This window comes from Aspergillus luchuensis, chromosome 5 (assembly GCF_016861625.1).
Source record: "Aspergillus luchuensis IFO 4308 DNA, chromosome 5, nearly complete sequence".
Lineage (NCBI taxonomy): Eukaryota > Fungi > Ascomycota > Eurotiomycetes > Eurotiales > Aspergillaceae > Aspergillus > Aspergillus luchuensis.
Window position 1 is genome coordinate 5,711,891 of NC_054853.1, and position 23,359 is coordinate 5,735,249.

A 23,359-nucleotide genomic window follows, 5' to 3' on the forward strand; every position below is an offset into this window, starting at 1 on the left:
AGAAAGGGATAAACAATGCTGTATTATAATGATTGGGGTGGTGTGGTGGTGGTTGATGTATAAATAGATCATCGATTGTTGGTGAGCAGATTATTAGTTTATCATCCACTGCCTTCTTTCACGTGGGCTTCTTCCCTCTTCATTCTTCCTCCTTCCTTCTCACTCCCAACTTAACCTGCATGTCTCTCGCCTGTTTGAGTTCATTTCCCAGATCTAGGTTATTATCTAATCCTGCTAGTATTCCCACCTGTGGTTGCGCTACAACCCCTCTTCACTACCTGTACTACATAGTAAGCATCCGCTCCTCGAACAATACACAATCGCTTCAGCTGTATACCAACGTTATATAGCTAATAAACACATCCCATAAAGAACCTTTCGACAATGCTCTCGTTTCGAGGCAGCAATAACGCGCAACTGCACAAAATTCCATGGCGCTATGCTCTACCGCATGAGTACAACAAAGAGACTAATCCGACGGGGATGATATCATTTGCTTTGGCAGAACATGTAAGTTATCTGTGAATTGAGGCCACAACTCCAAAGTACTTATAAGCAGATAGGCACCAATGCGCGCAGAAATAGCCAACTACATCAACACCAAGGTCAATATTCAACCCTCTCTCTTTTTCCTCTGGAACTCAGCAATCCCAACCAATATCTTCTACATGCTTAGGTCGAGTTCAACGTAGCATCAGTTGCCTATACCTCTGGTAACAATGCCATCCATCGTCTACAGAATGCAGTCGCAATGCATCTAAATAATCTACTCGATCCCATTGTTCCAATTGAATCGGAAGAAGTCATTGTTGCCAGCGGCGCAACTGCAATAGGGAGCATGCTTGGATTCACCCTAGCTGAGCCAGGCGACGGCATCTTAATCAGCAGGCCAGCTTATGGACGATTCGAGCTTGATTACGGTGTCGAAGCGGGTGTGCAGATGGTATATGCAGACACCACTGTGGAGGAGGCATTTGCTCCTTCTGTTGTCGAGAAGTATGAATTGGCCCTGAGAGATGCTCGGGCGAGAGGTGTGCAGATCCGGGCATTGATGCTAGTGAATCCGCATAATCCTACCGGTATGGATAACCACTTCGTTGCTTATCAATAACGTAGCGTTGACACTACGTCTAGGCCTTTGCTATTCTGTTCAAACCCTGACGGAGATTCTCAAGTTTTGCAATAAGCACCAGCTTCATCTGATCAGCGACGAAATTTATGCTTCATGCGTTTTCGATTCCGGAGACCCATATGCCGTTCCATTCACCTCTATATTATCCCTCAGTACCCCGAAGCTGATCAACCCTGACCTGGTGCACTTGTTGTACGGATTCAGCAAGGTATGCCGCTACCTCGTTACCTTCTCTGCTCATTAGAATGTGTCTCTAACACATATGATCTCAGGACTTCGCGTCCGGCGGCCTCCACCTAGGCTTCCTTATCACAAAGAACAAACCCCTACGCCATTCCTGCAATGCAATCCTGTTAGTTTGCCACTATCTGCCAGACTCACAACTCAAAAGTCAACTAACCCAGCTCACAGACGCCTCCACAGCGCCTCCACAGCAGCCGTAACAATCGGAACCACCATCCTCGAAGATCAAGACTTCGTCCACAACTTCACTGCCAAAAGCCAACGAAGTCTTGCTTCAGCGTACCGAATTGCAACATCAACTCTTGCCCAGGAGGGCATTAACTACATCAAGGGAGGGTGAGTCAAGATGTGTCCAGAACTTTTTCCAAAACTATGTTCAATATAGCAACTTATAATGTTCCCTCCAGAAACGCCGGCTTCTTTATATATATCGACCTATCACCCTATCTTCCAAAAGATAGCAGTAGTAATAGCACGTCTCCGCCTGAATTCGCCCTCGCTCAGAAATTCGTTGACGCAGGAGTATTCCTGCATCCATGTGAAGAGCATGGAAATATACCAGGGTGGTTTAGGCTTGTCTTTGCGCAGGAGGAGGACGTGTTGAGGGAGGGGTTGAGAAGGTGAGTACCAAGTAACCATGTCTGTCGATTCTCGTTCTATTACTCTTGACTTTGAGATATCGTAGGCGGGTTAGTGCAGGATGCTAATGATATATGCTACAGGATGATCGGGGTACTAAACAGTTTGGCATGAACGATCTAGTCTTTTTGACTTTATTGCCTGGTGAAACCGCAGTTCGTCCTGTAAAATTGCAATGAGTACAATGCTATCGTTGGTAGTATACTATGTCTACCCAACAGTAACAGCAGAACTACGAAGCATTACCAAATCGAACCGACAATTCTAACATAACCCAATGAAATTGCTATTTTATGATCTTTCACTAAAACAAAAGAAAAGAAAACATGAAACCCATCAAGATATCTCATCTAATCTGTATCATGTATATTCATCACCATCTTCATCTTGATCATCTACTCAATATTGGCAAAGTTGAAAGAAGGCTGGCCGGGAACGGCATTCTCAGCCTGCAATCCCTCCCTCTTCTCACCAGTACCAACGACCTCACCAGTCTTGCCACCCTCATCGACAGCAACAATTTCCAGCTCCTTGGCGCCAGTAACGCGCTTAATAGCAGCAACCATCTCGCTGAGGACAGCGAACTCATCGAAAGGCAGCTTGCGGTCGAAGACAGCCTCGGGGACTTCCTTGTCGACAACGAGACGCTTCTTGAGTCTCTGGACGAAGGGCATAGCCTTCTTCATCTCGCCGAGCTTGCCGACCTTGGCGTTCAGCTCCTTGTCGTTGAAGGAGATGCTGACTGCGTCGAAGGCTTCGCGCACAAGGTCGATGTACTTCTCCTGCCAGACGGGGAACTTCTTGGCCGCGTAAATGCTGAGCTTCTTGGGCTTGCGGGGGTCGAAGGCAGTCTGCTTGCCCTTGGAGAGCTTCTTCACGAAGTTGGCCTCGGCGGAGGTGATGCTGGAGGTGGTCGAGCGGGCGTAGTCAAGGGCTGCGGACAGCTCGAGGGAGGGCTCGGGGACCTCGGGGAAGCGGGCGTGGTGGATGGTCGAGGGCTGGATAGGGTGTTAGTGGGGGTGTGACGGAGTGGAGTTGTGGGATAGGTACGAACCTTCTTCAGGATCTCGAGCCAGATGTGCTCGGACCAGTGAGGAGCAATGACGGCCATCATCAGAGCCTGCAGCTCGATGTAGCGGAGGACGACGTCACGATGCATGCCAATGCCGGCAGTGGTGGTGGCTTCACGGTAGAAGTCACGGGCGCTGACCAGATCGTACAGACCAGACTTCAGGGCGAGCTTGAAGTTGGTGCTAGAAGTAGTTAGCTTCATGAAAGTCCAGGTGGAAGTCAAGTGGAAGCAAGACGAAGAGTATTTGTAAAGGGTCCATCAGGCATGTGGTGATGTTTGTCTCATGGCCGTGAAAGGCTCTGAAGTAGCAAATACGTAGAATATGCGAACATCATGTGGACAGGTGATTGCGGGATTGTAGGGGGATAAAAGGGGACTTACTCCTGGTAGTGCTTCTTGGTCTCACGGACAAGGCCGTTGAGCTCGTTGTCGAAGAGCTTGTCCCAGAAGGCATCGGCGGGGCCGGTGCGCAGGGACTCGTCCTTGACAACTTCCTCCATCCAGTCCTTGAGAGTGTGGAGACGGAGAATGTTGCTGTTAGCGACGGTCTCCTCGAAGTTGGCGTCTTCGATACCGTCACCAGCATCGGCGAAGGCGATACGGGTGGCATCAGCACCGAACTTGTCGACAGCATCCTTCAGGGTAAGGAAGTTACCCGTACTCTTGCTCATCTTCTCACCGTTGAGCAGCAAGTGTCCGTTAGCACGGACACCGCGAGGCCAGTACTCAGGAGGGAAGAGGGCGACGTGGATGTACAGGAAGAAGGTCAGGTGGTTCTGGATGAGATCCTTTCCGGAGACACGGACGTCCAGAGGGTACCAGTACTCGAATTCTCTACGCATCTTCTGCAGAGCCTCCTTGCTGATACCGCTCTTGGAAACAAGCTCATCGCTGAGCTCACGTCTGGTGAAGACGTAGTCCCAGACTTCGTCGATCATCTGCTCGGCCTTCACGTTCAGGGAGCCAGGCTCCTTGCCGTAGCGGTCACCGTGCAGGTAGTGGGCGATAGTGTAGTAGGCCATGTAGACGGTACTGTCACTCAAACTCTCGACAAGGAACTGCTTGTCCCAGGGCAGCTTTGAACCCAGACCGTAGGTTCTGGCGCAAGCCCAGCGGTTGAGCCAGGACAGGTTCTTCTCGAAACCGTTCTTGGTTTCGTTTGAGTAGGCGTTCAGGGTGTTCACAACGTGGTTCAGGGTGGTCTTCTGCCACTCAGCGTCGTTCTCACCGTAGTTCAGGAACCACTGGCCGAGGTAGGCAACAACACAGTCATCTCCACTGCGGCTGACAACCTTGCCCATAGGGTCGGCGAAGGGGAAGGCATCACCGCTCTCGTACAGAGACTTACGGATCTTCTCCTTAACAGCGCTCACGGGCTGTCCCTTGTACTCACCGACAATCATGGTACCCTTGTAGAAAGCTTCACCATAGGCCAACTCCTTGGCCTGTGCAAGCTGGTTAACGTCCTTGGGAGAGTTGATCTTGAGCTGCTTGACGAGAGCGGGAGCAGTGAGGTTTCCGTACGTCGGAGTCTCGATGAGAGGGAAGATCTCCAGCTCAGCCCACTCCTTCTTGATACCATAGTACTCCGGCTTCTTCGCGAGATCCATCAAAGTGGCGTAATCATCGGGAGAGTCCGAGGGCACGGAAGTGACAACACCGGTACCCTTGCTGGCAGAGACACCCTCCATGGGAAGGATGCGCACACCTTCAGTATGGAAAGAAAGAGGAGCGTTGACGAGAGTACCGACATAGGCAGTTCCGGGGGCCTCAACGACAAGGGGCAGTTGGTCCTGGGACTTGAGGAACTTCTCGCCGTCGGCGAAGTAGCCCTGGAAAGCCATGTTCCAGGCAGCCCGCTTGGTGACGACGAAGTATTCCTTCTCCTTGACCTTGTAGAGACCATAGGTGATCTTGGGGCCAAGGAAGCAGCAGGTCTGTCCGTACATGGTCTCCGGACGCAGAGTGGCGGGGACGAAGTAGACATTGGCATCGTCCTCAATCTTGCCCTTGACGAGTTCGGCGATCTCAGGAGCCCACTCCTTGACCTTGAGCTTCATAGCGGTGTATTCCTGGGGACCGATACCCTCACCCTCAGTGCGGTCGTGGTCCATGCAAGGCTGTCCGTCCTTAGGAGAGTAAATGGTGTAACGGTTGCCGTACTGGATCTTGCCCAGCTCGTGAAGGCGGTTCATCTGCCAGCGCACAAAGGCGTCATAGTAGGGGTTGGCGTCGGTGGTGACGAACTGTCTGCGCCAGTCAACACGGGCACCCAGGCTGTCGAGATCACGAATGGCGAGAGGGGGGAAGTGCTGGAGCCAGTGGGCGGCATCGGCGAACTTGTGGATCTCCTCAATGGGGATACCAATAGCCAGCATGATCTGGAACTGGTACTTCATCTTGACGGTCTTGGCAGCGGCCTTGCTCTTCTTTCCGGAGAACTTCTCCTGCTCAGCCTTAACCTCCTGGGTGGGAGCGGCAACGGCGGCCGTGTCCTGCTCCTCAGACTCTTCGCTGTAGCCTTCGAAGTTCTTGCCGAACTTGGCGACTTCATCCCGGAGCTTGTCGGCACAGGCCTTGATGGGCATACCGGTGCAGTGGAATCCGAGAGGGAAAAGGGCCCTCTTGCCCTCCATGCGAGCAACACCGGTCATAAATTCGACCTTGCTAGCAGTGAAACTGTGACCGGCGTGAAGGGTACCGTTCATGTAGGGGTAGGCCATGGTTCCGAAGAACTTGGGGTGCTTCTCACGGAGCTCAGCGGCGGACATGCTGCCGAAAGGCACCTCCGTCTCGGAGGGAGCATCGACCTCAAAGACCTTGTTTGCCTTCCATTGGGCCTGGTACTTCTTCTCGAGGGCGATAAGGGTATCTCTCTTCTCGGTCTATACAGATTATACATGGTCAGCTCAATCCAGGTCAAATCGGGTCTCTTGGGGGACAAAGAGGGGCATGTGAGGCAGACATTCTCGAGTTTCATAGTGTTTTTCGTGCCCTGCTCGAGCGCAGCTGCAGACGCAGCGGCGGCGGCGGCTGCCATGACTCCGGATGTAGAAGGATAAATCTGACAAACTGGAGATAATGAGCCCGAGGGCGAGGAGGGAAAAGGGCAGCGTTATATAGATCGAGCGACTGGAGTCACCGCGGGGTCGAAAAGAATTACTCCGAATGTGGGAAAAGGCGGTCCGTGAGTCACCGCCTGCCTCATCCGGTATCGGAGCATGGGGATATCCCAGTATCAAGGGCGATGGCTTCATTGCTCAGCCTCATTCAGGTAATCGATATATGGCAGATGGGCTTTATGTGGAGTGGTTATTAGAAATTGTGAGTCACAATTCTGGTACAATGCCTGGAGCGAAGGATGCATGTTTGAGTCATCACGCTTTAGGGGCAAGAGTGAACCGGGCAGAGATATACTCGGTGAGAGCGAAATCCTTTGAAATTGAACAAGAGAATGAAGGGAAGATTTGAGAAATGTCTGAATGGAAGGTGCTAAGCGTTCGGGTTCATTCGAAGGAGTCACCACCCATAGTTGCCAATCAATAAGAGACTATCATCAACATCGCCGAAGCACATTATCTTAGCATCACGTGATCTGATATCGGCTGCTTTTCTTTCCGCCGGGGATCCCAAAAATCAACGGGAGACAGCTCCGAACCAGCAGCCATCTAACCACCCCGTCGTCGGCCCATCCAGATCAATCACAGCCGGGCGCGACCTGAAAATCCCATCCCTTGACATATCTCCCATCAGGAAGTACTCGCTCAGGCGCTCCAACCGTCACAATGGTCAACCTCTTCAAGCGGATGCGGAAGCTGAAAACCGTAAGTTGACCACCATCACCCATTATCAATGACCCAGATACTGACATGGCTATTCAACAGAGGGTATGTTCTTAATTTACAATGCCATTTATTCCCCATTGAACCCTCATCACAACCCGACAACCCCAATCCCTACCCACCGATGCTATCCCTCCCATATCGGAATCAATCAACCAACCCAACCGTCCACCGGAGAAACCCATCAAACCCAACCCTACTAACACCCCATTCCCAGCTCCTCAACATCCAAGTCGGCACCGGAGCCGCAACCCTCCCCACTGTCGCAAACGCCTCGAAAGAATTTCCCGCCATCACGCGGCTGCACCTCACATACGCCCGCAAGATCTACGGCGGACACCAAGGCGCGCGACATTTCTGGCGCAACTGCCTCCCCCGACTCAAGTACCACAACCCAGCGATTCCCATGACGGTGCGCCAAACAGAGGAACAAGAAGGTCCCGCCGCATTGACGATCTACTTCGCCGAGCGCGCCAGCAACGCCGCATCCCTGCTCTCCGCCAAGGACGTCACGGACAAGCATGCCCCGGCCCCCGGAGAGGCGGAGCAGACCGCTGTTCTGGATGTGAAGAACCTCGACTACAAGGATATCTGGGCTAAGGTGAAGAACATGACGGGCGCGCAGGAGATTCAGCCTACTCCGGAGCAGGAGTCTGAGTTGCAGAAGTTGGAGCAGATGAGGCAGCAGAGTGATAAGGATCGCGCGCGTATAGCGGCTATTCGTCAGGCTAAGGCGGATCAGGAACGTATGTTGCAGGAGGCTAGGGGTGAGGTTGAGAAGTTGAGGCAGTTGTAGGGTTGATGTTTTTGATTGGTGATGTGGATGGGTGATTTGGCTTGTGTGGGAATATAGTATACGACCTTGGGGCGTCGTGTCTTGTAGCATAGCATATATCTCTCTGTATTATTCCTGTTCGATTATGTATTTTGGGGAAATTTCTTTTCTTTCTGTTGCAAGTATACATTGTGCTTTGCAGAGATCATGGGTATATGGTATTGTTAAGGATGTTATGTAGTGGGGCGGTCTACTATTGTCCCTTCACAGGCTCTGCACTAGTGTATATATGTATGTGATCATGTTCATTCATCATTGTGGAAAGGAAAAAAGGTAGAAGACATTTTGTACAGTGTAGGCCAACAAGCCCGCCCCATGTCACACACTTGCACTTGCTGGGAAGACCTCACTTCCTTGCAAAAGAAAATCCAAGGTTGGTATATGACAAACCGAACAGCAGAAACACTTTACGTTGCAATTGTTCCTTTGCTTTCTATCCCAAACAACCGACCAAACTCCATGAAACCATGCTTTGTAGAGTTGCTGCAGCTTCACGCATGGTCGGGGGTATAGCTGGTTTCTCCCAACATACTCTGGCCCGCTGAGACTGTGGGTGTCGGAGTCTGAGTATGGCTGGATCCTTGCTGATTCACTGCAGACGTCGCTGGCTGCACCCTTCCTGCTGCTGCTGCTTGAAGCCTCTGGTCGAGAGCCTTGAGTGCTAAAGCCCGTCTGCGCTCCGCTTCTTCCCGCTTCGCCATGGCCCGTCCGTTGCGATGGTTGGAAAGAAGACTGGGAAGACCTGCCTCGCCCCGTGCCAGAACCTGCTGGTTACCCGAGGCAATGTCTTCCTCGGAGAAGGGTGTACAGATCCTGACGGCGACCAGCAGAGCATAAACTTGATCGGATAGAAAGGCGATTGGTGGCTGAAGCACGTCCGGGAAGAGGCATGCAAACGCAAAAGTCTCGCTGGCATCACCCTTGATGCCTAGCCCATCGGTCGATGTGCCGGTAAGATCAGGCTGGCGTTTGAAGAAGCGAAGGTAGGTCCAACTGGTCAAGAGGCCGAGCCAGGCAAGAATCGCTGCGACATGCGTGCCAAAGACAACCCCGCTGATCGTGTTCAGGAACAAAAACAGAGCGGGAAAGTGCTTCACCCGCATTTTGACCAAGCCTTTGAAAATAGTCACCGTATGCTCAGGGACAAGTTGTTTGAAGGCGACCAGAAAGGATGCTTGAATCGAGATACCGCCGCATATCTGCGTGAGGCTTGAAGTCGGTGAGTCAGTAGGGAAAGCGCAAGATGTTGTGCATTCGTCATGAGAGAACAAGGCGTACCCGCTGCTGGAGCCGCTCCTGAGGGCAGCTCCTAGAATATAGAGCGGAACAATCGCCACGTTCGGGATGACGGCGATGGCTAGGATGAACTTCGCGAACTCCCGGGATCCCCATGCGCGCTCCAGGTATTTTCCGCCATAAAAGAGAGTGGCCGCGTTCAAAAGCACGGTGAAGATGTTCTGCTCCACAAATGTCGCAGTAAGGAGGGTCCACGGATAGAAAAGAAATTGTGAAGGAACGAGTGTCAAATAGGGTATAATCGGGGTGATGGCGGGTGCGCCGGGCGTGGTGTCAAGTTGCCGCCATCGGGCGATATTATACAGCAAGGAGAGGGTGAGAAGGCTGATAAGACAGATGCGGGTCGCTGGAGGGATATTGACTCGAGGCGCCATGGTGTCAGAGGACGCTCTTGCGGCTATTAAACCGCAGGCTGTTGACAGAGCCCAACGGGGGTTGGGGGAAAGGAAGTGTGGGAAGGAGAAGTGAAATGCATCCAAACCAGATGATCCGTACTACGAGCTGGACTTGCTGGTGACTAGTCGCTCGGGGGCGGCGTTGGGGGGAGTTCCATTTTCGGACAAGCCTGCAAGGACGGATCGCGTCTCTCTGATTGGATACCTTGCATGGCATCCGCAAGGCCGCCATTCATGCCTCCGCCGTGGCATTTGTTATTATTGAAAGGCAACAATGCATCCAGTCATTGGGAAACATGGATGACCAGCGGTTGTCTGCCACCACTGGATTTGTTGCGAAAAATAAGTTGGCGTTGAAGTTTTTGTGTGTGGGACAGGATCTGCTGACAGACACCAGTCGCATCGACAATTGATCATTTACCTTTCATATTTAAGCCTACTACGAATCAGCCTGGCATGAACTGATAACGAGTCGAATAACTATCGACGCCATTTCCGCTCAATAAGCTTCCGGGTCTCCTCAATAATCCCTTCTCAGGTCTCACTGGCTATTGTGGAAGTCTTCTAGAGAATGCATGACAAAAAGAACCCGTGTCAGGGGAGGAATTGAGATTAAACCGATCGCATGGGTCACGTGTGGCTCAAGCGCTGGGGTGTGGCTCAAGCGCTGGGGTGTGGCTCAGCCCAAGGGAGATTTACAGTGATGTCCTAGTTACCCACCCGCCAGACTTTCTAAGTGGACCGACCACTGAAGAAAGAGCGAAGAAAGTGCAGCTAAGGTAAGCAAGCTTAGACTCGTACGGGGGAGACCTTCACAGCAACCTTTCTGCCGGCGGGAGGAATGGATTTCAGCCCACAATCATCAATGCATGCATGTACAGAACTCCAGAAGGATGTACAACTGATCGGCATTCCTAGCAGACGGGTGAACTGCCCCCAGATTTAGATCCAGGCTATCAGCTGGCAGGAGAAAAATTGAATCTGGGCATGAAGCAGACCACTAACTCAGATAGTCTGTGTTAAGACTGCATTTGGGGGATCTGATCCCTCAAATTTAGTCATATTCTCCGAAAGTCAGTGAAATTATCGCCCTTCAACCAAGTATCATGACTTTAGGTAGTCTTTAATTCTGCAGATGAACAAGGTAAGAACTAAAGCGACATCACCTGTAGGTACCATCTCAGTAGTACATGACCGACATCCTGCCTAAGGTATCTAACTGGTCACGATCAGCGAAGGGAAAATCAAAAATTAAAAATAAAAAATAAAAATAAAAAAAAATGGTGCAAAAGGGAAAAAAGGCCACGAAAAATGCGCAAAATGCACAGAAATCCTGCGAACGACAAAGGGAAAGGGCCAATCGAACCATGAAAGGGCCGGTGCCGGCTAACCGGAAGAGGATAAGTGTCGAGGCCGATCGGGAGGCCGTCAGAAGGACCGAATGGAGCAGTTGGACCAGTTGGGATGGACCAGGGGCCCCAAAGTGGGTTGGAGGGCAGCTGCACGCTAGCCGTGGCCTAGACGCCACAACGAGTCAAGTCCACCCCCCGAAAAAGTCCCAGGCCCAAATGCCCACTCCCGGTGCGTTCAGCGTCTGAAACAGCGTCCCAGAGCCGCGCCTGGAGAAGTTCCAGCTCTGAATTTTTCTTTTCTTTTTTGCTCTTTTTGCCCTTGGCCTGGTTGGGCGTGGTTGGACCCGTAACTCTTGACTAAACCTTTAGACGGACTTCACAGCGGCGTGGAAACTGTCTTGTCTTGTCGTGACTGGGAGGGTCGAAACTGTCGAGTGTCGAAAAAAAGTGCCAGTCGACCAAGTACCTACGTACCTTTACGTACCTGCTAACCTAGCCTAATTAACTAGTTAGTGTTAACACTTTTGACTGACACTGACTAACTAACCTACCTCACCTTGTTCTTCTCGACCCCTACCACCTCCACGATCCTACGACGTACCTTACCTGGTCTGGTCTGTTCGAACTACCTTTGGCACTAACTAACGGGAGTTCCTCATACGCTTCCCTGGGGTCATCGGCCGGTCGTGTCTTGTCTGGCTTGTCTGTCGGTCCCATAACTCTCTTTCTCCATCATTTCGTTTCATTCACCCGCTCTGGATCTGAACTGCTTCTCTTTCTTCCCTTTCTCTTCTTCCTCCCCCGTCTATCCGTCCATCCGCCTTCTTCCACTCCCCGAAGGTTCTGGTGTTGCTTCCCTCCGGCCTTTGCAGTTCGCTAGCGGGTCTGCTATCTTTAAGCCACACGTTGGTGTCGATTTCCTCCCGTCCCGATATTATTCGCTCTTCACTCCCTCCCTCTCTTCCATTCTCCCTTCAATTTGTCCCTCTGTCTCAAAGAACAGTCTTTCGTGTTCCTTTCACCAGATTTCACCAACCCCGTCCAGCAACAAGGCGCATGTAGAATGTGCTTTTGTGACTGGTCCTCAGTTTAGTTTTTCTCACGCCTAATCCGCCAGCCTGCGTTTTTCGTGTTTTACTCACATCCGCCCTTCCCCCAAGTACCGTCTGAACTGAACGTCTCCCTTGTCACAGCCTTGGCTGCATCTTTCCCACTCGGACCCTCCCCTCTCGTCCAGAGACCTCCTGTCTCTCATTCAGGTTCTGTCTGAGAGGGAAGCTGTCAGAAGAGTTTTCTTCCTCATTTAAACCTTTGGTGCGCTCGACTTGGCAGCATCTCGGACCATTGTATCCTCCAGTCCCTGCCTTGCAGCAATCCCCGCCTTAATCCTTTGCTACCTTTCACGGAGAAAGCCTTTCGTTTTGGGCATGCTAGCGGACCCTCCACCTTACTAGCTGTCATACATGTAACAATGGCACAACCCGATCTCACATCGCATCACGTCAATTACCTAATATGGAGGTATGTATCAGAGTCCCTTTGCAACCTCGTTCTGCCGTAACACGTACCTACCATGCTGCGTCATTGGGCTCCTCGACCGCTTGTATGCATTGCTAACCTCCATATAGGTATCTTCAAGAGTCAGGTAATATTCTTTCCCTATAATTTGGTGCTTATCCTTTCTTCACGGGAAAAGCAAACTAACTTTCCCACAGGGCATGGCGAGGCTGCACTCACCTTACAGCGCGCGTGGAATTGTGACCCGCAGAGTTTGCCGTTCGCCCCATACATCAAAACTCATGCTCTGGTATCCCTGGTACAAAAGGGCCTGCAGTATCATGAACTAGAGCATTCGCTCGACAGGGTATGATATTCATTGATATTTATGCTACGCGCCTCAAGATTTCTCGAGTAACATGCATACACAAAAAAACATAAGAACTAATCAAATGAATAGGATGGAAATCCTACGGCCTTCACATCGTCTGACTACTTTTTCGGGCCTACGCCGCTGGAACCCGAAACTGAAAAGGGTCAAAGTGGCCCCGGAGAGGCAGGCGTTGGCACAGACCAGGCGCCTGTCTCGCCTACAGGCAAAGTTCCGCGAGATGGCGGCGTGATTAACGGTCACTTGACGGCCGAGGCGGCGGCGGCGGCACCCCAAGCACCAACAGCACCAGCACCAGCACCACCTCAAGCTCCCGCCGGCGTAAAGAAGCAGCACAAGAGCGGAGAGACTAACGGTGATGAAACTCCCATGGACATTGACACTAATGGAGTAACGACTGAAAATAAGTCCGAGGTAGTCGATGAGTTGCCTCCAAAAGCCGACATGGAGGTGGACGGTGACGGAGATGTGAGCATGGGCGGCCGACCGGATTCGCAGGACCAGGAACCAGAACCAGCACCAGTACCAGCACCGGTGGCGCCGACCTTCACGTTAACCACCGGCCACAGCGTTGGCGTCCAGATCACCCCCGCCAAGGCCGCCGACCTTGGGCCCAACACCGCCATCCTCGATCTGGCTAGTGATGATCACGTGACTCGCACCCTCTGGCGCCCTCGGGACCCTACTACCGTCGTGGCCGCCGGTGATACCTTCTGCAGCCTGTGGAGGCTGTCTTCATCCTCGGATCCGGTACAGGAGAAACTCGTAGCGAACAAGGGGGATAGCACCTGTGTTTCGGCAGTCGCCTGGGACCCATTGGGCCAGAAGCTGGCCGTCGCGACCTACAATGACATGAGGGGCTCCATCACCATGTATGACGTCTCTGGAAATGCGGTCGATCTTCTTCCCGAAGTACCGCGGATGATTACTGGGTTGCACTGGGCGGAAAGCGGGTCCCATTTGATCGTGGTTGCCTCGGACAGCCGAATCTCTGAGCTAGCGCTCTGGGACGACTCATTACGACCAGACGAATTCCCATCGCCTCAGGTTATCGAGGGATCAATCTTTGACCTTTGTTGGTTGGGCTCCAACCAGGCTTTTGCTTGTGGTAACGGGACGGTATATCAATGCGATGTCGATTCGAGTATCCACATCGCCAAGACGTTCTCATCTGGCGACCCTGACCAGCCTTGGTCATTCATCCGCTGTGCGAATGCCGGCTCTTCACCCGTGGCGGTAACTGCATCTTCCGCTAATGCTACACTATGGGTGCCTACCCATGACATGCGCCATGAGGGTGCCCATGAAGGCGACATTACGGCTATCGAGCTGAAGCCCAATATGGAACAGCAGCAACAACCAGAAACAGCACAAACGATCGTTTTGGCCACTTCCTCCACCGACGACACGGTCAAGGTATGGCATTTGGAGCTGGAGTCTAAACAGTTCAACTGTATCCACCGATTGTTTCTCGGCCCGTCGGCACCCGCTCTCGCTAGCACTTTCTCTCCCGACGGATACGCCCTTGCTGCTGCCAGTAAAGAGAGTTTGTTCATCTGGAATGCACAGCGAGGAGGCACTGCGTTGGCCACATGGAAAGTGCCGGGTCCCGGCGAGCAGAAAAAGGAGGAAGAGTCTAGTCCCATGGTGAATGGACACAATGGCACTGCGGAGTCGGTGCCGGATCGCAGTCTAGCTTGGGATACCGATGGCAAAAAGCTTGCTTTCGGCTATGGAAACCAGGTATGTCGTCCTGACCGTTACGTGTGAAATATTGTCACTGATTATCGTTAAATAGCTGGCCATCGTAAATCTGCAGCGCTGATTCTTACGAGACGTGCGAGCCGGCTGCGTTACGAACTTTTACTTCTCGATAGTACATTAAGAAAATGGTAAATACAGCCATTCGATACACATTTGACGTTATTATTTTTGCGACGAAGGCAGGCCGGACCATCCCTAGCCGGGTGCTGCACACTTAGCGTCGGCACCTCTGCTAGCGCTCGTCTCTCCGCTCCCGGTTCTCGGCAGGCCCCGACGTGCCATGATGTGGGAGCGTGTTCAGACATCCTTGTCACTCCAGAGATCCTTCAATCTACTTTCAGTACCATAATCTCTAGTTCTACCCCCATGATTTTGGATTAGACCATACTAAACGGCGCAGCTTGGGTCTTCAGGAAAAACGCGGTGGTGGTTGGCAACTCTACATGGTTACGGTGGCTACATTGACTTCTTTCTCTTTGCCTCTTTACTTTCTTGCACTGTACCATTTCTTCTTGGACAGATCGATCAGTGATCGCCCTAAGCTCGGTCTTCAGGCGAATGATTCAGCAGCCTTCTCATCCGCTGCGGTGTGGGATGATACGCTTGATACCCAATCACAATATCTCATTCCCGCCTTCGTCGTCCTTCTCGACCAGCGTCCCATTCCTGGCGAAAATTCAGTTCATACGTATTTTGCCCGTGTCTTCTGTCTTTCTTCCCTTCTCAAAGTGCGATTCTGCTCTCGGATGCGAAAAACCTCCTCGACGTCCTTCCATCCTCGCATCCATGCCGTTATTCCCTCAAACAGGGCTTCGCCGTCGCCCTCGACCTCTTCGACTTTGCATTTCGTCCATCTTCGTTGGCCATTTCGCCGTGAGGCAGCACTCTGTTTCTTAGCGGCAATCAATAGGCGCTGTTTGTGCCATTCATCCACCCAACTCTCGAGCCCTCGTATCGTGCCTTGGATCGCTTCCCGCTCAGCGGTGTCTTCGAGAATGTCTGTATTTCTTTAATTACAGGATATGTTAGCGATCATGGCAACAGCATAAACCGACAAGTCCCTGGGGTTCCTCACAGTTCGTGAATTTCATCATCCAGTTCGCCGATCTTCCGGGCTAGTATTTCGCGTTCTCGTGTGAGCAACTCATATATCTCGGAGGACTCCTTGCGACGACGGTCGAATTCCTCTCTGAGTGTCGTAACCTCTCTTAAGATATCCTTGAGAGGAGGGTGTGACATCTCTTCGAGCGAAGCGACAGAATTGCCCAAATCTTGGGAGTCGGTCGTGGAGATGGAAGCGATGGAGTTGGACTGTCGGGAATGGCTCATAGGACGGCATCGGGCGAGCTCTTGCGTCAAGGCTGGGCGTGGGTCCAGCAGGGATTCGAGGGTCTCGAGACAGTGGTGAAGGGTCATGGAGTCGGATTTGGAGGTCGGATTGAAGTGGGATGCCAGATGGGCTAGTCTTGTGAGACGCGCGGAGACGGGAACGGCGGTGTCGTTGGAGTCGAGGATATGGGAGGCATAGTCGGGGTCCGTGAGCGCCATGTCCCAGATCTGGCCCGCTACCGAGGAAGGAGGGGATAACTCATCGTAATGAGATGGAGGCGGGTGTTCCATGGTTGGCTAGGGTTAGGACCATGTAATCTAATGATTTGATTGTTTCTCAGAAAGAGGTTCAGTAAATACAGGCGTGCGTGATGAAAAGGGTAGTAGTCGGTAGCAAGGAGGGATGTCGGGCTGCAGCCAGGCTGCACGGACTGCAGGAATATACGTGTCTTGCGCTGTCAGTATGAACGATGAGATGGGGTAGCTTTCTGTTTATAGGTCCAGGTGCAGAACAACTCACTCTAGTGCGGTCAGTTATGATCTGGCTGGAGTTGTTGTTTTCGAGAGACTGAAGAGGGGACAATCAGCCAGCCGCGGGCGACGGGGATTACTTTCCACAGCAACCGGGGCGAGGATGACAGGGATTGGAAGAGCAGAGAAGAAGGAACAGGCAGATCCCAGCTGAAGAGCACGTGCGCCCTCAGATCTCCCACAAAGATGATCTCGATTCCCGATGGGTAGCAAACACAAACACTGCCACCTGCAATAAAGATACGTCGGCAGGCTTCCTGAGAGAGAGAGAGAAAAAGACGGTCAAACCGGTCTATTTGATCAACCTTCGATAACCATTCCTCCATCCACGCTAGCCCGCTTTGGGTTCCCAGAAGTCGAATTGGCCAACAATTTGCCGCCTGCCATTTGAACCTCGACGACTTGTCATCCTTCCTTTAAGAGGTAGTCAGTCCTGTTGGTTATCTCTGCTGGTTTGCAACTGCTCATATCGCCCATTAAATTGTGGAGCTGCGACGGTATCTAGTAGTTGTTTGATTAAATCCTCCCCAATTTACTCCGTCCCCAGTCAGCACCGCAAATACTCCGATCCTCCGGCTTCCCGAACTTAGCCTCTTTTCATTTCTCAATCAAATCCCCCCTCCTTCTCCTCCCCGCACAAGTCGAATTCCATCGCTCTCGGACTCGCAAAGATGGCGCCACCTGTGAGTGCCTCTTCCTTTTGTTTTACAGGCAATCACTGTTTCACTCTTGCCTCTCGACGAAGTCCCCCCGCGGAGGGTCGTTTGATATGATACTGATTCCATGTCCCCATGTGACTCACGCAGATTACCGTCGTGCCGTCCCTCGAGACCGCCAGCGAAGTTATCGCCCAGTCGAAAAATGCGCAATTTCCTCCTAACCTCCTTCCGTTGACTACGTCGATTCCGGCCGACCTGTTGACCCCCACATTGGCTTATCTGAAGATCGCGGAGAAGTGAGTGGCGCTCGGCAAGAATGGCCACATGGCTTGCGGGCAAGCACAGTTGCGCTAACGTGGTCGGCTTGTCCAGATCTAAATTGTCCTTCCTCTACGAGAGTGCTGCGACGACCGAGACTATTGGCAGATACAGTTTCGTCGGTGCTGGTATGCAGCAATGTCCCTCGATGCTATAGTGTGGCGGGGTAGTCTGATAGACTGACGATTTCTGTGCCTCCGTCTAGGTCCCCGCAAAATCATCAAAACCGGACCCGGTCATGGCCCCGAGTGCGACCCCATGCCCATCCTGGAGCAGGAACTCTCCGGTTTTCGGGTTGCGACGGTGCCTGGCTTGACACTGCCCCCGCTCACTGGTGGTGCCATTGGATACGTGGGATATGACTGCGTGCGGTACTTCGAGCCCAAGACGGCTCGGCCGATGAAGGATATCCTCCAAATTCCGGAGTCGCTTTTCATGCTGTTCGACACGATTGTCGCCTTCGATCACTTCTTCCAGGTCGTCAAGGTCATCACATACATTTCCATTCCCGACAACGACTCGGAACTCGAGTCCGTCTACCGCCAAGGACAAGAGGTGCTCCAGCGGACCATTGACGTCCTCCTTCGACCAGACTACGCTCTTCCGCCCCAAGGCCCGATCATTCAAAACCAGGAGTACACATCGAACATCGGACGGGAAGGATACGAGCGCCATGTCACTCGGCTCAAGGAGCACATCTCCAAGGGTGACATTTTCCAGACTGTGCCGTCGCAGCGGTTGTCCCGGCCGACGTCGCTCCATCCCTTCAACCTCTTCCGTCATCTGCGCACGGTCAACCCATCTCCGTATCTCTTCTACATCGACTGCGAAGACTTCCAGCTGGTGGGAGCCAGTCCCGAGCTGCTGGTCAAGGAGGAGAAGGGACGGATCATCACGCACCCGATTGCGGGCACGGTGAAGCGGGGGAAGACGCCCGAGGAGGATGCGGCACTGGCCAACGAGCTGACCAGCAGCATCAAGGACCGGGCGGAACACGTGATGCTGGTGGACCTGGCGCGCAACGATGTGAACCGGGTGTGCGACCCGATCACGACGCAGGTGGACCGGTTGATGGTGGTGGAGAAGTTCTCGCACGTGCAGCATCTGGTGTCGCAGGTGTCGGGCATCCTGCGGCCGGAGAAGACGCGGTTCGATGCGTTCCGGTCGATCTTCCCGGCGGGCACGGTGTCAGGAGCGCCCAAGGTGCGGGCGATGCAGCTGATTGCGGAGCTGGAGGGCGAGAAGCGCGGAGTGTATGCGGGAGCGGTTGGCTACTTCGGGTATAACATCGCCAGCGCGGATGGCCAGACGGAGATGCCGGGGGCGATGGATACGTGCATTGCGCTGCGGACGATGATGGTGAAGAACGGAGTGGCCTACCTGCAGGCGGGCGGCGGCATTGTGTTCGACTCGGACCCGTACGACGAGTACGTGGAGACGTTGAACAAGCTGGGGGCGAACATTGCATGCATCAAGGGGGCGGAGGCGAAGTATTTGAGTCTGGAGGAGGAGAGTCGCCGTGCGTAGAGGATGCATTCTGGTTGCCTTGTATTTCCTTCTTGCCCATTTTTATTTTCCATTTTCTGAGGTTTATATTTCCATTCATCTTTATGTTCTACGATTCCAGGGTTTTGCATGTGTCAGGAATACCTGATAGATTATGAATTTGAGAGCATCCGACCGTACTACTTATTGAGTGATAAAGTCTCTAGCCGGTGGGGTAAATAGTAGTATGAAGGTAGTAGTAGACATGAATTTTAAGATTAAAAAATGGGGTTTGATCAAGCCCGACGGAACACGACGGACTGCCAATCCTGCTGCCTGGACGCATCCCCAGGAATTACATGGAGATACGAGATCGATACTATCTAGATAGACCAGTAGATTGTCAAGAAAGAGTTGAGCCCGGGAGAGGGGGGGAGGGGGAGTCCAGTTCAATTTCATTCCTTGCTTTGAGGAAGATTCTGGATGAATCATCAGTTAGTAGTACTTTGCAGGGCAGCAAGGGTTTGCTGGTCAGGAACGTGTTTTGGGGGGAAGAGAGGGGACTGCTGCAGTGACCCGGCCGATGACGTCGGTGGATACTTCCTACTATTTATATAATACCCAGATGAATTTATTATTTATTATTCTATGTTTTTTTACAGTAGTATGTGCTGATTAACCCACGGCATATACTGTAAGAATAATTCGGACTGTAGAGGCAAAAGTAATAAATAAATATAAGCACCGCCCCAGAACCAAGTGGCAAGAATCATGTATGTAGGATTTGTCCGGAAGGCGAGGAAGGAACTAAACAGATGGTGTCATTTTGAAGAAATTCTGCCATGGTCTGATTGATACTTGACTACTTCTGTAACTGTCCCCCATCTTTCCCTCGTCGTGGACCCTTTTTTTTTCTTTTCCCTCCCTTCTTCTAGTTCGGTAGAGTCCATACATTGTATTGTAGTGCCTGATCAGTACCCACGCCCTCAATTATCTCCCTCCTACTCTCCATCCCTTAATTTCTCTCCCCCGGATTTCGATTTCCATTTTCGAGATCGTCAAATATCCAATTTGAGTTCTTCAACACCCTTTGAACCCCTCCTGGAAACGAATTGGGCAGAGGGAAATCAAAAGTAAAACGGTCGTGGTTTGGATAAACTTTGGCTGGTTTGAGGCTTGCGTCGTCATCTCCCGGTGTGAGTGCCCACCAAAACTGACTCTTACAATCAACATCAATCCCTCTACTCTCTTTCTCCATCCATTCGAACAGTCTTCCTGGAACCCTCTCCATTCTCATTCCGTCCCCATCCTCTATCTCTCTCTCTCTCCATTTCCTCCTTTTCCCGCTGTGCAAGCGATCATCATCCATCTCTCTTGCCCCCTGTTTTTCTGTTAAAAAAAATAAATAGTTAGGTTTCCTGGTGTGCATCCGGCTTACATACTCCGCCGGAGTTCCTCTTCAGTTCAGCCACTCGCCAGACTCCCCCCGACCTTAACGCCTTAAACAGCCACCAACTGACTGACTGTTACTACTACTACTCTCTCTCTCTCTCTTTCACCTTAACCTCCTCCTCATTCTCCTTCACCTCTACTACCTACTGCTACTACTTCTCACTCCCCATCATCCTCCCCACTTTCACCGCGCGATAAGGAGAGACGGGCTGGCTCTGCTCCCATCGCACTTACCTCCCCAAATCTCTCTCTTTTCCCCCTCCCAAGCCATCGCCCGTGTGTCGCGCGTTCCCGTCCACTCCTCCCCCCCCGCGAAGGGATTGAGATCCGAGTCCGTCATTGCGAGGCTCCAGTTCCCGCCGTTACAACCTCCATCCCCCACGCCACATACACCACCTACAATCAATCTCACCCCCTATCCACCAACTCGCCACAATGTCCAAAGTCGTGCGCAGTGTCAAGAACGTGACCAAAGGTTATTCCTCCGTCCAGGTCAAAGTTCGAAATGGTACGTTTCCGTCTGTTCCTTCAGTCCGGGGTTTCTGGGGTCCCTTCGCAATCGGGCATCATGTTATGGTGTCGGTCGGGACGGTATCCCTGACGAATGGTCGGATCTGACATTCGGACTCCGCTAACGTGTGAATCGTTTCATACAGCCACAAGTAATGACCCCTGGGGCCCTACGGGGACCGAAATGGCAGAGATTGCTGCCTTGACGTTCAGCAGGTAGGCCACTTACTCCCCGCCATTGGCTCCCGTGGTCCTCGACCGAAGCTGATGCCGATGTAATCATCTAGCCCGACCGATTTCTACGAGATCATGGATATGCTGGACAAGCGCTTGAACGACAAGGGCAAGAACTGGCGCCACGTACTCAAGTCATTGAAGGTCCTCGATTACTGTTTACATGAAGGCTCCGAGTTGGTTGTCACCTGGGCCCGAAAGAACGTCTACATCATCAAGACCTTGCGCGAGTTCCAATACGTTGATGAGGATGGTCGAGATGTTGGTCAAAATGGTAGGCTCCCCCTATTTCGTGGTTTTGCTTTTCCCCGGATTCCGGGTGGTGGCTAACTCGTCCCTGGGCAGTCCGTGTTGCCGCCAAGGAACTTACATCCCTCATTATGGACGAAGATCGACTGCGCAGTGAGCGCTCCGACCGCAAGTTGTGGAAGTCCCGTGTGAGCGGACTCGATGACCAAGGCTATGGGCAGGAACCGCCGCGCCGTGAGCGGCGCGAGCGTCGCCGTGCGACCAACGATGACGAGGATGCCGAGTATCGGTTGGCCATTGAGGCAAGCAAGTACGAAGCCGAGGAGGAACGCAAGCGCCGCGCCAAGGAGGCTGGCGCCGAGGATGACGAGGACCTGGCTCGGGCGATCAAGCTCAGCAAGGAAGAGGAAGAGCTGCGCAAGCGCGAGCTGGAGGAGAGCAATGCGCAGTCGCTCTTTGACGACACTCCTGTGCCGACTGCCCAGGCACAGCCCACTGGCTACAACCAGGGCTATCAGCAGCAGAACGCCGTCGACTGGTTCGGCAACCCCATCAATCCTCAACAACCCCTGACCACGGGCTACCTGAACAACCAATATGCGCAGCCCACTGGGTTCCAGGGACAGATGACGGGTATGCCCAACGGATACGCCAATGGATTCCAGGGCCAACCCTCCGCATTCGATCAGAACCCCTATGGACAGCAGCAACAGCAGAACTTCCTGCAGCCGCAAGCAACGCTACAACCGCAACACACTGCCTTCAATACCAACAACCCTTGGGGCGCTCCCGGCAGCACCGACTTCTTCTCCCAGCAGCAACAGCAACAGCCGCCGCAGCAGCACCAACAGTTCCAGAATCAGCAACCGCAGGACAACTTCCTGTCGACCGGCACCAACAACCCATGGGCCACTAACCAGCAATCGGCGGACGCGCTGAAGCCCATGCCCACTGGATCCAACAACCCATTTGCGCAGCGTACGCAGCAGCAGTTCCAGCCCAAGCCCGCACAGACTGGACCCCCGTCCTTGAACACGCTGGCCGAAGAGCGAGCCACCACTTCGTTCAACCCAATCGCCAACTTCCAGTCCCCTCAGAACCTTGCACCGCCACAGCAGAGCTTCGGACCTCCGAAGAGCACACCTCCGCAAATGCAAGATCCGCACCGCGCCCAGCTCAATGCGCTGCTGGCGTCCGGCGAAGGCCAGGACACGTTTGGCAACACTGGCGATCTGCGTATTCCTGCGCAGCACACCGCTCCTGGTACATTTGTCAACTCCGCTGGTCAAGGATTGGATCGGTTACGGGCGACACGCACCGGTAACAACCCATTCTTCGGCCAGCAGCCGCAGCAGCAGCAATTTGTGCCGCAGCAGACGGGCTTTGCACAGCCAGCCAACAACCCTTGGGGCGGCCAACAGGCGTACCATCAACCTCAACAGGGTGGCAGTTTGATAGACCTGTAGAAAGAGGTGATGATACGCGGTTGGGAGAGAGGTTCGTGATGGTTTTTTGAGATATCTAGCCTGATTCAGGCTTGGGTTTTTATGTTTTTTATCATTTCATTTCTTGCTAGCTGCAGTTGTAGGAGTCGAATCCGGATACCAATTTTCTTGTTTTTGATGCATGTCTCGACCTCTTTTACAGATGGTTGCCACGCTGGTCTACCAGAGGCATTTCTTCCACCTACGAAACACCTCCGTGTCTCGCTCTCGAGATCACCACCACGATAAGTCCTTACACCATGCAAACCAACCAACCAATCTCTACCTCGCACTTATCATTCCCTTTGTCCATCCGTGATCGCTTATCTCCACGCACGCTGATTCATCTATATGTCTGTCCTCTGACTTCACCTCTATCCACGGAATTCTATATACCCTGTTCTTTTCTTTTTCTTCCCACGAATGACTCTGATCTTGAGTGTTATTTCTCTCATTCTCGCCCTCCTTTTGATGTCTCCTACTTCTACTTCTTTTACTCTCTCTCTTCACATTTCATCCGATATCGTCTTTTTAGTTCTCTCTATTCTGGTAGATACTTTTCTTTTTATCTAATCTAGGTTAGGTTAGGCTTGCATAGCTTAGGTTAGATTTCAAATGGATATATAAATTATGATGGAAACCTCTATTTA

At 52.4% G+C, this 23,359-nt stretch overlaps 9 protein-coding genes across 9 annotated transcripts; 6 read left to right on the plus strand and 3 right to left on the minus strand.

Annotated features, from left to right (window-relative positions):
- Nucleotides 1-751: 751 nt before the first annotated feature.
- AKAW2_51875S (pyridoxal phosphate-dependent aminotransferase) lies at nucleotides 752-2,128 on the plus strand (the record flags this gene model as incomplete). Its single annotated transcript, XM_041691852.1, has 6 exons — nucleotides 752-1,079; nucleotides 1,135-1,340; nucleotides 1,405-1,484; nucleotides 1,544-1,711; nucleotides 1,783-1,995; nucleotides 2,098-2,128. The coding sequence occupies 6 exons, from the start codon at nucleotides 752-754 to the stop codon at nucleotides 2,126-2,128; spliced, it is 1,026 nt and encodes a 341-aa protein (XP_041545296.1).
- A 281-nt stretch (nucleotides 2,129-2,409) lies between these two features.
- On the minus strand, nucleotides 2,410-6,126 carry CDC60 (leucine--tRNA ligase CDC60; the record flags this gene model as incomplete). The annotated part of the gene is made up of 4 exons (XM_041691853.1): nucleotides 2,410-3,012; nucleotides 3,069-3,267; nucleotides 3,468-5,971; nucleotides 6,052-6,126. 4 exons carry the CDS (start codon nucleotides 6,124-6,126, stop codon nucleotides 2,410-2,412), a joined length of 3,381 nt encoding a protein of 1,126 aa, XP_041545297.1.
- A 128-nt stretch (nucleotides 6,127-6,254) lies between these two features.
- Nucleotides 6,255-6,557, plus strand: AKAW2_51877S (uncharacterized protein; the record flags this gene model as incomplete). Its single annotated transcript, XM_041691854.1, has 1 exon — nucleotides 6,255-6,557. One exon carries the CDS (start codon nucleotides 6,255-6,257, stop codon nucleotides 6,555-6,557), a length of 303 nt encoding a protein of 100 aa, XP_041545298.1.
- A 314-nt stretch (nucleotides 6,558-6,871) lies between these two features.
- On the plus strand, nucleotides 6,872-7,724 carry AKAW2_51878S (mitochondrial 54S ribosomal protein mL61; the record flags this gene model as incomplete). Its single annotated transcript, XM_041691855.1, has 2 exons — nucleotides 6,872-6,910; nucleotides 7,146-7,724. The coding sequence occupies 2 exons, from the start codon at nucleotides 6,872-6,874 to the stop codon at nucleotides 7,722-7,724; spliced, it is 618 nt and encodes a 205-aa protein (XP_041545299.1).
- A 530-nt stretch (nucleotides 7,725-8,254) lies between these two features.
- AKAW2_51879A (rhomboid family protein) lies at nucleotides 8,255-9,433 on the minus strand (the record flags this gene model as incomplete). The annotated part of the gene is made up of 2 exons (XM_041691857.1): nucleotides 8,255-8,972; nucleotides 9,042-9,433. 2 exons carry the CDS (start codon nucleotides 9,431-9,433, stop codon nucleotides 8,255-8,257), a joined length of 1,110 nt encoding a protein of 369 aa, XP_041545300.1.
- Nucleotides 9,434-13,063: 3,630 nt separating this feature from the next.
- Nucleotides 13,064-14,519, plus strand: AKAW2_51880S (WD40 repeat domain-containing protein; the record flags this gene model as incomplete). The annotated part of the gene is made up of 2 exons (XM_041691858.1): nucleotides 13,064-14,437; nucleotides 14,493-14,519. The coding sequence occupies 2 exons, from the start codon at nucleotides 13,064-13,066 to the stop codon at nucleotides 14,517-14,519; spliced, it is 1,401 nt and encodes a 466-aa protein (XP_041545301.1).
- A 621-nt stretch (nucleotides 14,520-15,140) lies between these two features.
- AKAW2_51881A (uncharacterized protein) lies at nucleotides 15,141-16,078 on the minus strand (the record flags this gene model as incomplete). The annotated part of the gene is made up of 2 exons (XM_041691859.1): nucleotides 15,141-15,465; nucleotides 15,534-16,078. The coding sequence occupies 2 exons, from the start codon at nucleotides 16,076-16,078 to the stop codon at nucleotides 15,141-15,143; spliced, it is 870 nt and encodes a 289-aa protein (XP_041545302.1).
- A 911-nt stretch (nucleotides 16,079-16,989) lies between these two features.
- trpE (anthranilate synthase TRP2) lies at nucleotides 16,990-18,822 on the plus strand (the record flags this gene model as incomplete). The annotated part of the gene is made up of 4 exons (XM_041691860.1): nucleotides 16,990-17,001; nucleotides 17,125-17,273; nucleotides 17,350-17,423; nucleotides 17,501-18,822. 4 exons carry the CDS (start codon nucleotides 16,990-16,992, stop codon nucleotides 18,820-18,822), a joined length of 1,557 nt encoding a protein of 518 aa, XP_041545303.1.
- A 1,845-nt stretch (nucleotides 18,823-20,667) lies between these two features.
- On the plus strand, nucleotides 20,668-22,691 carry AKAW2_51883S (epsin; the record flags this gene model as incomplete). The annotated part of the gene is made up of 4 exons (XM_041691861.1): nucleotides 20,668-20,740; nucleotides 20,889-20,958; nucleotides 21,030-21,250; nucleotides 21,322-22,691. 4 exons carry the CDS (start codon nucleotides 20,668-20,670, stop codon nucleotides 22,689-22,691), a joined length of 1,734 nt encoding a protein of 577 aa, XP_041545304.1.
- Between the last annotated feature and the right edge of the window lie 668 nt (nucleotides 22,692-23,359).